At 34.7% G+C, this 15,258-nt stretch overlaps 1 protein-coding gene across 1 annotated transcript in view; it reads left to right on the top strand.

Moving 5' to 3' along the window:
* SYN2 (synapsin II) overlaps window positions 1-14,924 on the top strand; it is a 118,846-nt gene extending 103,922 nt beyond the window's left edge. The window contains exons 11-13 of the mRNA XM_058167433.1: window positions 5,324-5,384; window positions 10,620-10,848; window positions 14,053-14,924. Coding sequence (XP_058023416.1) covers window positions 5,324-5,384; window positions 10,620-10,848; window positions 14,053-14,188 — 426 coding nt within the window. The 3' untranslated portion in view covers window positions 14,189-14,924. The remainder of the gene's footprint in view (window positions 1-5,323; window positions 5,385-10,619; window positions 10,849-14,052) is intronic.
* Window positions 14,925-15,258: the final 334 nt, after the last annotated feature.

Below are 15,258 nucleotides of genomic sequence, written 5' to 3'. Positions count from 1 at the left end.
TCCAACTTAATTAATTCTTCAATTATTCCTGTACATTGGCAATCAATCAGTTTGTAATCTTCCCCCTTCCCCCCCTTTCCCCTCCCCCCCGAGACTTCCCAGAACAGAATACAGGGTATAATGTCTAACAAACATAATCTAAAATAAAACATAAAACATAATCCTCAATCACTTCACACCTTCACACTATCAATTCCCCTCTTTCTTAAACATACTAATACAAAACAAATCCTAACTTCACCCAAAAACTAATTGGTATTTTTTGATCTGGTACTTATTTTGAATATAATCAATCTCCATTCCAAAATATATTTTTCTTGTGTATAGTCTTTCAAATAGGCAGAAATTTTTGCCATTTCTGCTAAATATGATACTTTACTAATCTATTCTCCAATTGTAGGTAAGTCTTCTTTCTTCCAATATTGTGCAATCAATAGTTTCGCAGCAGTTATTAAGTTCAAAATCAATTTAATTTCTATAACTGTACAGTCTGAAATTATTCCTAATAAGAAGAACTGTGGAGTAAACTTAATCTTCTTTTTCAAGATGTTCTGCATAATCCACCATATTTTAATCCAAAAAGCTTTAACTTTTTTACAGGTCCACCATATATGATAATAAGTAGCATCCTCACAATCACATCTCCAACATTTTGCTTTCACATTTGGATACATACACGACAATTTTTTCGGATCTAAATGCCACCTATAAAACATTTTATAAAAATTTTCTCTTAGGTTTTATGCTTGTGTAAATTTAACATTCCTCACCCAAATTTTTTCCCATGTTTCTAACATTATAGGTTGTTGAAAATTTTGTGCCCATCTTACCATACAATCTTTAACCAACTCTGTTTCTGAATCAATTTCTACCAATACATTATATAATCTCTTAATATGCTGTTGGACTTGGTCTTTTATTTGTTTTACCAAGTTCATCACTTTGCCTAATACCAATTTTCTGATCTATTTTCCATTTAGTTTGCAATTGTCCATACTGAAACCACGTATAATTTCTCCCTTCATCCCTCAATTTATCCCTAAATTTTAGGTGTAATTCCCCCTTTTCTATAATCAAAAGTTCTTTATAGGTAACTACCTCCACTTTTTGAAGTATATTTATATTCTCTATCATATGTCTGGGGATTGGCCATATTGGTATCTTACCATCTAACTTATATTGATATTTTTTTCCAAACCCTCAACAAAGCACTTATTATTATTATTATTATTATTATTATTATTATTATTATTATTATATAATAATTATATTATTCTTAAATGTCTTATCAATTTTCTTATCATATAATACATATGCATGCCAACCATATAACAAACCATAACCTTCTATATTCAAAACCCTTTCCTCTGTTAAATTAATCCAATCAGAAGTTAAGGATAAGGTGACTGCTTCATAATACAATTTCAAGTTAGGCATTTTTAAACCCCCTCTTTCCCTAATATCTTGCATTACTTTTAGCTTTATTCTTGGTTTTTTACCCTTCCATACAAAATTACTAATCCCTTTTTTCCATTCCTGTAAATTTGCATATTTCTGCAATATTGGAATCATTTGAAACAAAAATAAAAATCTAGGCAAAACATTCATTTTTATAGCTGCCACTCTACCCAACAGTGATAGTTGTAACTTCTTCCAATTCTCCATTTCTTTAATTACTTTCTGCCACAATACCTCATAATTATTTTTATATAATTTCACGTTCGATGCCGTAATATATACTCCTAAATATTTAACCTTTTTAACTACTTCATATCCAGTTATTCTTTCTAGTTCTTCTCTGATGTGTATTCATATTTTTAATTATCATTTTTGTCTTCTGTTGATTCACTTTAAACCCAGATACCTTACCATACTGGTCAATTGTCTCCTTTAAATATATAGCTGAATATATTGGTTGAGATAAGGTAACAACCAGGTCATCTGCAAACACTCTTAATTTATAATCTTGATTTTTAATTCTAATTCCTTTTATTTGGTCTAAGCCACGTATATTGTTCAATAATATTTCCAAAGTTAAAATAAATAATAACAGTGACAAAGGACATCCTTGTCAAGTCCCTTTCTCAATCTTAAAAGATTCTGTTAATCCACCATTTACTATTATTTGTGCTGTTTGCTTCCGATATATAGCCTTAATTGCTTGAATAAAATGATCCCCAAATTGCATTTTTTCTATTACTTTAAATAAGAACTGCCAGTCTAATCTATCAAAAGCTTTTTCCACATCCAAAAAAAAAGAGTGCTGCTGAGACCTGCCTGTTTCTTTCCAAATACTCAAGTAGGTTTACAATCTGTCTCATGTTACATCTCATCTGCCTCCCCTTGATAAATCCTGATTGGTCATTATGTATTATTTGGGTCATCAATGGCATCAATCTATTCGCTAATATCTTAGCAAATATCTTGTAATCAGTATTTAAAAGCAATATTGGCCTATAATTCTCTGGTTTAGTGCCATCTCGGTCTTCTTTAGGTATTAATGAAATAAAAGCTGTCCTCCATGAAGGAGGAACTTCCCCTCCCATTTGTATTCTATTGAATAACTCCTTAAGTGGTTCAATCATCTCATTTTGTAAATTTTTATAATAAATAGTTGTTGAACCATCTGTACCTGGTGCTTTATTCGCTTTAAGCTGCTTAATTGAAACGGTATTTCCTCTTAAGTGATTAATTGATTCAACTCTTCCCTTTGATCAACTTTAAGTTCAAGAATACCTTGGTCTTATAAATACCTATCTATATTTTTATCATTAATCACATCTCTAGCATATAACTTAGTATAAAATTCTAAAAAAGCTTTTTTAATCAAATTTTGCTGATATACTTCCTTACCTCTATATTCTATTTTATCAATTGTATGTTGCTTCTGTTTCTTCCTTAATAAATATGCTAACCACAAACTAAATTACAAACCAAATTGTAATCATTTAATGAGGACCACTGTATGTCACAGTAACTTATAATAAATTTGTAGCATTAATAAGAGGATAAATTAAGCTTCTTTTAAAAGTCTCAGATGATCTACAGAGCACATTTGAAATTGTTGAAATATCATTTCTTAAAATTCATTTAATACTTACGGGTTTAAGACCCTGTAAGAAATAATTTTCCTGTAAGAAAAATTATATTTTCTCTCCTTGAATAAAAGCTATTGTCATTAGAACATGTCACTCTGATTCATCTATTTTGAGTCACCATAAATCTTGACAGCAAGGAAGGAACATGTTATGTGATAAGCCTGAAACATGTATATATCTTGATGGACTTGTGGTAGAACAGAATATTGATACAAGCAGAGAACTGCAGGTACTGTTCAATGAACAACAAGTGCATCCGTAGGAAAGTGTGCAAGGGTTATTAAGATTACAAAATGCTTAAACAAAGATATATTTGAGGAAATGGGGTGAACAGGAAATATGAACGGTCATAATGGGAAGCCTAATTTAAGGCGAAAACATTTCCTTTGAGATGGACTATATTAAGCATAGATCATAGGTCTCTTAGGTTGGTACAGATTTCACCAGTACCTTTTTAATCACAGACCATGATATTTCATAATTATAATCTTTCTGTCAAAGTCAGAACTAGTTTCATTAACTGGAAAAAAAAATCTGTTCACTTACTAAGAGATAATGACAAGTCCATCATTATCGGAGTTGTTAATGCTTGGAATAAACTACCTGACTCTGTGGTCTCTTCCCAAAATCCCCAAAGCTTCAGCCAAAAACTGTCGACTATTGACCTCACCCCATTTCTAAGAGGTCTGTAAGGGACATGCATAAGAGCACAATAGTGCCTACCGTTCCTGTCCTATTGTTTCCTTTCGTTATATCCAATTAATATAGTCATTACATACTCATACTCATATATACGCTTATATATTGTATAGTTATTACATGCTTATGTGACAAAATAAATAAATAAATAAAATAAATGATGCAGCAACTAAGATCAAGCTCTGCTCTCAACATTTACCAAACAAAAGGAATACATTTTCCACCCTGCGTCTTACTCTCTACTTGTAGAATACTTCAGAAATATGGCAGACCCTTGTTGATTTTTATTGTTCCAAGGCCTGCGTCGTCAATCTTCTGTACCCAATCATTTTTTAAAAATACCCAATTTCAGTAGAAATGCTACTGTAAGTGAAAATAATCTCTCTCGTCTGTATTATCAATCTTGCGTTTCATATTATATAAGCTATAAATGTATTGAAGTTACTGTGCCTTTGTAATGGGACATTTACAAACTACATTAAAAATCCTTTTTGCTGGATGTTCTTACCCCAATATACAGTACCGTATATACTCGAATATAAGCCGATCCGAGTATAAGCCGAGGTCCCCAATTTTACCCCAAATAACTGGGGTAAACTGGGGACTCGAGTATAAGCCGAGGGAGGGAAATGAGGCACCTACCGGTTGGGGAAACCCTCCCTCCCTCAGCTGAGAAGGCTGGCGGCTCCCCCGCCCCGCCCTCTCACTGCACTGGCAGGGCTTCAGTCCGGTAAAATGTGAAAAAAAGAAAAAAAAACTCGAGTATAAGCCGTATATACTCGAGTATAAGCCGAGGGGCTTAAAAAAAAAAAACTTGAGTATAAGCCGTATAGACCCGAGTATAAGCCGAGGGGACGTTTTTCAGCACAAAAAATGTGCTGAAAAACTCGGCTTATACTCGAGTATATACGGTATTTAAATTTCTCAGTGCAACAATTTCTCCACTTTTGCCCTTATTGTCTCCACTTTCTTGAGATGCCTGAAATCCATTCGTTAAGAAAGGAGCCGAGGATAGAATTCCTACTTGTACTAGAAAAGGTCTTTTTTGCGCCAATAGGAGCTTTTTGGGGGTGGGGAGTGGGGCTATCATGAGATTATTTTATGACCACTATAGAAGAGGAAAGGATAATTTCCCTCTTTCTGTGTCCTGCAGTTCCAGTGAAATCTCTGCCTTTTTGCATTCCCTTCACTGGGCTTCCTAATGATGCACCAAGAGTCATTTCTATTCTGGTCTTCAGGAAAATTTTTAAGGTAGTAAGAAGAGATCAGTTCTAACAACCAAAGGTATATTTCCCAGTCTATTCTCATCACCTGACTAGGTTGCTAAGTGGCTAAGACACTAAGCTTGTCGATCAGAAAGGTCGGCAGTTTGGCGGTTCGAATCCCTAGTATAGGTCTCCTGCATGAGCAGAGGGTTGGGCTAGATGACCTCCAAGGTCCCTTCCAACTCTGTTACTGTTATCTTCTAGCCTTCTTACACTCTCATCTCTATGGGTTTTTTTTTTCCTTCTTTTTCTATCTTGCAGAGTGGATCGGCTAAGGAGTCCGAATCAAATAAAGTCCCATCCCAGCGACCACCTCCTCAAGGTTGTTTACAATACATTCTCGACTGTAATGGCATTGCAGTAGGACCAAAACAAGTCCAGGCGACTTAAATTTTTGAAATTTAAAACAGGGGTTAAAGCCAAAAGAGAAAAAAGAAAAAAAGAAAGAAATCAACAATACCAATTGTTCATGCAGGTTTTTTTTTTCATTGTTTCACTGCTGACCTGGATTGTGTTTTTTCTATGCAGTGTCAAATATATGTCTGGTTGTTTATCTGTTTGTGTTGTAATGCTTACCTACGTTTCTCTGTATAACTTGTGATTCAGGGCTGTTGTCCACAGTGTACAGTGTACAAGAATTGTGCCTCTACTAAGTCAGTGAGACTGTATATTATGGATGGTTAGACAGTATTTTTGAAGTATTCTATATTGTGGGTAAAAAAAAGGCTAACCAACCCTGGCTGAGATATAATACTTTTGCTTAACTCTGTGAGTATGTATGCTACATTTGATTTTGGAATTTTTTTATGTGCATGATTATTGAAAAGTGATTATAATATTTGAAAAGTCTCATTTAATAATATGTTAAATGAGGCCTTTTCTTTTTATAATTTTATAAAGATTGCTTAATTTTGAGTTAAGACATATACATAAATTGAAAAACTAGTATTTTTATTTTAATTTTTACATATAAAATATAAAAGAATTATTTCCAGGAATGCATAAAAAATCTTCTATTTTCAGTGCAGAGTTTTTAGGGAAAAAATCTGTATCTACTGGCTTCAGTGCTACAAAAATGGGCCACATATGTGCAATATTGAATCGAATTTGATATTGAATGTATTTAAGTTCAGTAGGGGAATTTCTTTGTTGGTTATGAAGTAGCCATCTGGTTTTCTACCAAACAAAAAAAAATGTTTACTAGAATTACCTTATCTACATAATTCAGGTAAGCTACGGTTCTTTAGCTACAATAGTTAGCGCCAAAAAAAAAGCCTTCTGCAATTAATCAGCACCTTTCTTTCTAAATATTATGCTAGCCACCCTTTTCAGGGTTTTTTTAAATGTCATTCATGAACTCAGTGTGTTGCTATATCATTCTGTATTTACTATGATTATGGCAAAGCGATTAGGATACACTAAAATGCAACTATGATCCAATCTAGCATTTTAAGTTTAAATAGCTAAGTACAGTAGGAAAAGAATGTTAGTGGCTCTTGAATGCCCATAAGAGTCAAAAGCTTAGCCATAGAATGTAGTACATGGGACTCAAGTATATGTAAATAATAAAACAAGGGTACCTGACCCAGGTGGGGAGGGGTGTACTTTTGCTAAACTTTCTTATAGCCATAATTGCTTATGACTTTCACGACACCAGAAGCTGTGTGCATAACCTTACAAGCAATATCCAGGTAGGCAGTTAAGCTGTTATAGTAGTCATTCAAATGCACCTCTTAAGCATTCTGTAGAAGTGAGGGAATGAATTATGTTGTCAATTGAAGACAAATAATAAGGTCAATAGTAACCCCTAGGTTAATACAAACAAATATGTTTTCTTAAGACATGATGCTGAGGTCTGATTTTTTTTTCCTTTGCAAACACTCTAGAATTGCAAAGTCTAGAATTGCAAACATTTTTTAAATTCAAGATGTGAGAATTACACATTGTTTTTAATGGTAGTTTTGATGTTTACTGCGCATGCTGTTGTTCCCTGCTCATTTTTAGTCTATGAACAAGTATATTCTGTTTGTGTGACCTTTGCTTCTGATAATGATCTTTTGATAACCACATAGAGGGGATTGGTTATAGGGGACTGTATTCCCTTCACATCAGGTTCATTGTCTTCCTCATCTCCCGATCTTAATCCAAGAGAATAAAAACAGCATTCCATTCTGGGGGGGGGGGGGAAATGAACCTGCCAACTGAATGCCATTAATATCAAGCCATGGATGTTCTTTTGCATGTGGTAGTTTGAGTAATTAAAGATGTTTTTGTGCATTGTTTATGGGCTCTCTCTGTGTGTATGAAGTGTGTATGTGTACTGACCAGAGATAAAAGATTTGCATCTTAGCAAAATATCGGTGCATTGGATGCAGATGGTTGTAGAAGGACATGCACTAGTTTACTGACTCAACAGTAAAGAAGCAAGCCAATATGTTTACCTGCATGCTAGCATGCTCATGTACAATATTGTGGAGAGTTGGGAAACAGTATTTTAAAATGTAGGATAAATGTCTGGGGGGAGGGATGATTTGCTTTATTTTTCCTTTTTTTAATTTCTTTCTGTCAAAGCTGCTATTATTATTATTATTATTATTATTATTATTATTATTATTATTATTATTATTAATATTGCTACCTTTTTGTACCAAACTAATGCAAGAAAGCGAGCAAATGCTGAAGTGTGACTGCAGTATATATTTTGTGAAATACTTTGTACAGCTTAATGTCCAATAAAAAAAGTTACATCTGTCTTCAGTGTAGTTTCTAGCACACGATTTTCCCAAGGGGGAAAAATCCTTTTATATACAGCAAAGAATAAGCAAGAAAATATGGGCTTTTTAGCATTAAAAAATGCAATTGAAATTCAGAATCTCTCAGTTGGCTATAATTAAATCACAAAGCTTTTGACTATCTTTAGATACTGTAAACACATCGATCCTGTTCACCGGGCGTGCAATTAATAACATGATGGGCTGGGATCACTTCTGCATCTACCTGTGACTTGCATAAATCCAGTGAAGGTTATGAACAGACATTTATGCATGTAACTTTTTGCAGCTTCTCAGGTCACACATACTTCTATTGGGGAAAAAAGTAAATTAGGGACAGGAATAGATGTAATTCTTCTTCTGCACATTTTGCTATTGCAAATAATGAACAAGATTATATAACTAACTGTGGTGTTTTAAGAAATGCACCAAGAATGAATTGTTGCCAAATTTCTAACATGTGGAAAATTATCTAAAAACCTATTTTGTTATTATGAAGAATGCAAATATCATTGGAACTTCTCTGAAATAAGTCAATTTATGCATTCAGGGTTTGAAAGAGAAAATACAAATTCTCACACAGCAATTTACTTTAAAATTTGAGATTCTGTACTTGGTATTTTTAAATGGTCATTGTTGGTATGGCACCAACAATGGTATGTGGTATGGTATCAGTTCTGCTTTACCTGAATATTCCTGCCTCATTGATTCTCTTAATTAGGTAAATAGCTAATTTTATTCAGAGATGTTTGGGGTTTTGGACAGTTTGGCATGTTAAAGAAAAAGAATTTGCAAGGCCTCCAAATTATTCCTAGGCCTAGTTAAAACTACACACGTACAGTTTCCCTAGTATTAACAAAGGCGTAGAGTTCTGAAGAAGTGTTTTGGGGATGTATTTTTTCATCTTGAAAGTATCATTCTTGAGTGATGATGCAAAATCATTCTAACAGACTGATAAAGCAGCTGAGTTGATTACACAAATTGTGTGACATTTGCTCACTTTGTACAAAGTAGGAAAACATGTTATATATATATTAATGTCTGTGATATGCAAAAATAATAACCTTTTCCTATCCGGAGTATTATGTGCGTTCTGCCGCATGCATGGATTTTTTTCCATGAATGTGCCTAGCCATCACTTCATTAAAGATGTCAGTTCTTGGCTTGCATCTCTCTGGATGCCCAGACCTCTCTCTATCCTCTGAGCTAAATGGAGAAGAGACCATTTAGAGATCTCTAAGAAGCTTTGTGTAATGCCTGGGAGAATCTTTTCAGATAATATCACAGATTTGATTTTTTTTTTTATGTGGTGGGGAAAGAAAAACAATTCTAAACCTTTTGGATGCACACAATTCGTTTCAAGAGATTAGGGCTACAATATTTGGGCTAAAAAACTCTGTGATGGCTATGCTGGTATAGTATTGTGTCCTGGTACAATTCTGAAAGCAAGTTCTCCAAAGGAAGCATTTGTTGGAATGATATATTTTGAGATCAGCCATCAAAGACTCTCCACTAAAGCTCCATAGGTCTGATCCAAGTTGACTGCATTAAATCGGATGCATATTTGACAGTACTGAAATCCATTGTCTTCACCGTTTATAGAAGCAGAACAACCATACGCTAAAGAGAAAGGGGGAGGGGGTTGCACTGGAAAAAAACTGCACCAACTGCAGCTGAATCTACAACTCAGTTTTGATTAGCTATTGCTTACAAAATATGGAACTGCTTTAGGGTTGATGTTGCAAGGTCTGAGTATGTTAATTGCTTAGTGGTTGGCTCAAGTAGATGCCTGTTTTGTTTTTCACAGAAGGGCTTATTGAAAAGCCACTGTAAATATATGAGACATTTTAAAAACATAACAACCCTCCCTTCCCATTTAAGGCAAAACAAAAAGGCAACTAATTTGAATTAATATTATTAATAAACAACAGTGCTTTGATATATTCAAAGCAAACAGATTCCTTCTGGCTATTAACTTCCATTGTGTTCAGTCTGTAATGGAGCAATCTGGGAAATTTTTTTACTTATCAGGAACCTGAGAACTGAAATGGAGAAATACTATAATTAATGCAGCTTTATCCAACCTGATACCTTCCAGGTGCTTTAGACTTCAAGTCCCATCATTCCTCTCAACGTGATAGGTTCCCCAGGGGTGATGGGAATGATAGTTCACTACATCTGTTTGGCATTAGCTTAAGAGTGTAAATTTCCTGCCAGCCACTCTTGCTATCAGCCATAAAGATTTCTGCTGTCACATTCAGTACTATTAAGGAGCCTTAAGCTGCCCCTCTCCGACCAAATAATTATTACAGATAATCCTCATTTAGCTGCTTCTTGTTTAATTACCATTTTCAGCTACAAGTGATTCAATAGTAACTTTGAAACCAATCTTTGCAATTATGGCTTTTCCAGGTTTATAAAGCAAAAAAAAAACTGAAATAAGTTCATAAGCACAGTTGTGGTTTCACTTAGGAATTCCTTTGTTTGATGGTTGAGTTGCTGGTCTCAATTGTAGTTGCTAACCGAGGACTATTTGTATTTTGTTGATTTCCTTAAAAAAAAAAAAAGGTCCAATTACTAAAGCAGTGAATTTTCAAAGGCTGTTTTAGTGTGGATATGAAGATTTGCAATTTGTATTTATGTAGAGTTGTAATTCATGATCATGATAGCTAAGGCATTCTAACCCCACCGAACTTTTCTAGTACCAGACTGATATTAAGTGTTGGTTGTAAGAGTTATTACAAAATTACTGATGCATTATGAAGTTTTTCTTGTGCTGAACCTAGGGGGCCCAGTGCAACCCCAAGGAATGCAATCACAAAGCCAGGAGCCACCCCAAGGGTTCCCTCCGGGGCATTCAGGAAAGCCCTCTCTGCCTCCACGTCCACCTGGCCCTGCGATTCAGCCATCCCGTGCCCAGGCCGAAGGGCCTTCAAGTGCTGGGCCTCCAGCAGACATGAAGACTGAGCCCTCGCCAGACTCGTCCCAGAAGAATCAGTCACATCCTCAGCTAAAGTAAGGCATTCTTGTCATTTTCTCCTCTTGTTTTGTAATGCTTCTCTTGCCCAGAGAGCTTGGAGTACAGACAAAGAAGTACAAGATTCCTTTCTTTTTGTAACAGTTTTGTTTCTGTTTCACCTGGAGTGGGGTACATTTCCAATAGACGTATCCAAATCTGCTGAAAGAAGCATATTTCATGTAGTATGTATAGATTTGAGTTTGAGTCATTCCCTTCTTCTTTCCAGCATCTCAGAAGGTGTTGATTTGTCTTTGGTTGTGCTGCTTATGAGACAGCTGGTAAGAAGGAGAGAGAGAGAGAGAGAGAGAGAGAGAGAGAGAGAGAGAGAGAGAGAGAGACCTTTATCTGCTTAAACTTTTAACCTTGCAGCCACTCAGACAAGAAAGATCAGAAAACCCAGAGAACCCATCTTTTGTCAAAAGATGTTTCGCATTAAAACTAGAGATAGATAGAACATTTGTTCATTAACTATCTATTATATCCTTTACTTAAGACTTCTTCTAGGGGCACTTCTATGCAATGGAACTCATTTTCATACTTTTTATTTGGTTTATTAGATATAACATACTCTAACTGTATCTTTGATTTTAATTTTTGTCATATTAAAATATGGCTGAAGATGGCCATTTGTTTACTCTATATGTCCTCTTGGTCTATTGGAAACTGTTTTGAAGATTATCACATTTCATTTCTGTTTCACAGATTCAAATTCAAATATTCATATACCCAAGGCATATTGCTTAACAATTTAGAGATAGAAAGATTTCCTACTCCCTTCATTATCAAAATGCATGACTGTAACAAAGGATGGTAAAATGCCAGGATACTTTACTTGCCAAAATTTTGTCTGATAGTTTACAGACTTAATCTTAAGGCTTACATAATTCGTTTTTGCTGTGAAGGTGAAGGAAGGTAATCACAAAAAAAGATTTAAAAAAACATAGGGCAGATAAATATGATAAATCAATAAATGGCCTTAAATGTATTATATTTAATTATGCATGTAAAAGAAAAGTTCAGTTCACTACTCATTTTTTATTATTTCCACCATAAACTATTTCCAGAAGTGGTAAAAATTTAAAACTCATTTAATTTAAAACAAACTAAATGGATCAACGTGGGGTAGTGGTGAAGGTTTTGGATTAGAAGTGGGAAGACTTGGGTTCAAATCCAGCCACAGCAGTTCACCAGCTGACTTTAGGCCAGTCATTGTTGCTCAGCCCAACCTACCTCACAGGGCAATTAGAAAGAGGAAAAAATAACATATGGGCCTTACATTTGTGTTTAGATGGTATATAAATCTAGTAAATAAATAAACTGTTTAAAACTGTTGTTTTTTAAAAAATAACAACAACTAGAAAAGGAAACCTACATCAGGGCAGAAAATATTCCTTGATATTTTCTGCCCTGATGTAGGTTTCCTTTTCTAGTTGTTGTTGTTGTTTTAAATGCAACAGATATTCACGGTTAACGTTTCTCTCCCTGTTAATGACTGGAGTCAAAATGGCTTAGATGCCTAAATATGTTCTTTTAGAGGTTTGTGAAAAGAGCACATTTCTTGTGCTCTTATCCCCTCAGGAGCTTGTGGACTACACTACACCTCACCACACACAGTTTTGGGGGTTTATTGAAAAATAACACTGACCAGGAAGATTACAATAAATAAAAGCTTAAGAGTGTTTCAATAAATCCATCTTCTCCGTCATGGTGTTTCAGACATCTTAAATTTCAAAGGCAATTCATTTGTGCAATGCAAACAGCCCTAATATTTTATTTCTTTCTTTTGTGGTACTCTTATTAAGAAGTATAAGAAGGAAACCTTGTCTGATCTCAAAAAAAGCTTAGCAAGGGTAAATCTAGTTACTACTTAGATAGGAGACCAGAAAAGTCTTTCAGGCCCACAGACCAGAGCAGAATGTTGAAAAACTTATTTGGGACGAATTTAATGATGAATCACTTCCATATCATTGGATAGAAAACAACATGGAAACCCGTATGTAGTCACCTGCAATTGAGCTCTGCTTGAGGGAGATGTTGCCTTTCATTTTATTCAAATTTAAACTTTTTATTCCAATTCACTGCTTATTCCAGTCCTAAACAATTTTTTTGAAGCTCTGGACTTCTTAAGGGCTATTCCTTAATATTTGAAAGCTCTCTGCACATAGTTTTAAAGCATCCTGGATGGCTCATATCTCAAGTTACAGATTTGTTCCAATCCACATTTCAATCCCCCACTTCCAAATCTTACAAAGAAAAAAGAAAGCATAACCAAATTGCCAGATGGGATTAACTGTACTCAGTGATTGCATTCTCACCCACATCTTCTGGCTTAACATGTGCATGCAGGTTACTAGCCTATGCCTAAATATTTCATTAAGCCATTTATGTTTCAGTTCCTAATCAAGTAAAGAACCTTTATCTTTCCACCCCTCCCTTCTCAATGACTATTAAACCCAAATACAGTGAAAATGAAAGACACTTACAATATTGCTCGCTCTGATTTTCTGGAAAAGGTGTAAGATTTTCTGGAAAAGGTGCAAGGTTTTCTGGAAAAGAAAATGATTGATCTGTCATAAAGCATAATATAAAAACACAAGCAGATACAATTTTCCTTTTTTTTAAAAAAAGTATACTTAAAATTTATAGGGTTAAAAATGAATAGTATGAATATCATTTCAATTGATTTGGCTGCCCATTTTAACTACATGAGTCTAGGCATCTAACAGGGAATAAGGACAATAGCAAAACTTCATAAGAAAACAATAAATAACAATTACAAGAGCCAAGTTGAAGCCAAACAATGCAATCAATGCAACTACAACACAAGCTTAATCACTTATCTCAGGCTCTGTAACAGAACCAGGTTTTAGTGCCTTACAGAAAGACAATGGTTGGGGCAAGTCTAATAATCTCCAGTGGGCAACATTACAGAAAAGTCTGTCTGCCAGGAATGGAGACACTGCTGAGTTTTGATGTGTATCAGAAAATTGTTTCTCAAATCAAAACTAACAGTTGTGCTCATCTATTCAAAGAGTGTCATCTTTAGGTTGCCGGTTGTATTTCCTATTCATATTACATGTAATACAAATTGAATTTTGAAAGGTAGGGGCTACATCAGTCACGAATAAGAAAAGAAAATCTGTATGAAAGCTTCAGATGTATGTAACATTCATGTGTGAGTTTTTGTCTCTGTCTTGCAGCAAATCACAATCTCTGACAAATGCCTTCAACTTCACGGAGTCATCCTTCTTCCGATCATCTGTGAATGAGGATGAAGCAAAAGCTGAAACCATCCGAAACTTAAGAAAATCTTTTGCCAGCCTGTTTTCAGATTAACCATGGCTAGTTTGTTTTTGCATATCCATCAAATGGTTTGAAAGTCCCCTGTGAATATCATTTCACAAACACTATTTCTTTATGAATGATCCTTCTTTGCTGTTTCAACTGTTGTATTAAGCAATATGTTATGCTCTTTTTTTAAAAAGGGGACTATAATGCGTTAACACTTCAGGTATCTTTTTAAAAAGCCACTTTAAAAAAAGCCAAGAGGAAAAGCTATACAGTCGAATGCTTACAGTCGTCCTTAACTGTGATTCTGTGGCCTTACCGTTAAATGCACTCAATCATCCCATTGGACCCTCTGTTGTGAAGTCTTTAGAGCAGCACACCATTAAGTTGCAAGGCTTCCCTTTCCTACAGTTTTCTCCAGTACTCAGCTGCATGTTTGTTTCTTCAAGATATTTTCTTCTACTTTTTTGAGACTTAGTTTCTTGCCTTCAGATCTTTAGGGTACAGTTTCATTATTGTATTTCTGTTAATCGTCTTTCACCTTGTCAGGAAATTTAGAAAGCTTTCCATCCGCTAAATGTAGTTTTCCAATATGCTTTAAGAGCAAATTATAGAATGAACCAATGTTAGAGCCCTATGTGTGTCTATATATGATTCTATTCTATTACTTCTTATATATTTGTTGTGAAATTATTTGCAGCCTGTTAATAGTGCCTTTTGCTTTGTAAAATGTCATGCATGGCCTCATGTCACCATAGTTCCATATTACATCCCAATAAATGGAAAGCTCTATACCTAACAGGAAGTCTGCTTCTCCTGACTTCTCTGCAGTGTGGTAATGATAGCAGAGGGAGATCTGAATCTTTATTTTTCTCATTTATTTTACTTTCAGTCAAAATGCATTACCAATAAACAAGGAAGAATAATATCTCAGAAACACAATTTTAAAGAGATCAATCCCTTCATTGACACACTTCTTCTGATAAAATTTGCCTATAAATCTTGGCTTGTCTACGGAATGAGGTATCTTATGGAATGATTTATAGAATGCCAAGTCCACTCAGTGCCAAGTTGTATTTTGAAGAGCTATATTCACATTTTCTCAATTTATCTTTGTT

Source organism: Ahaetulla prasina, chromosome 2, assembly GCF_028640845.1.
Source record: "Ahaetulla prasina isolate Xishuangbanna chromosome 2, ASM2864084v1, whole genome shotgun sequence".
NCBI classification, from domain to species: Eukaryota; Metazoa; Chordata; class Lepidosauria; order Squamata; family Colubridae; genus Ahaetulla; species Ahaetulla prasina.
This window is presented reverse-complemented; position numbering and strand designations above follow the sequence as displayed.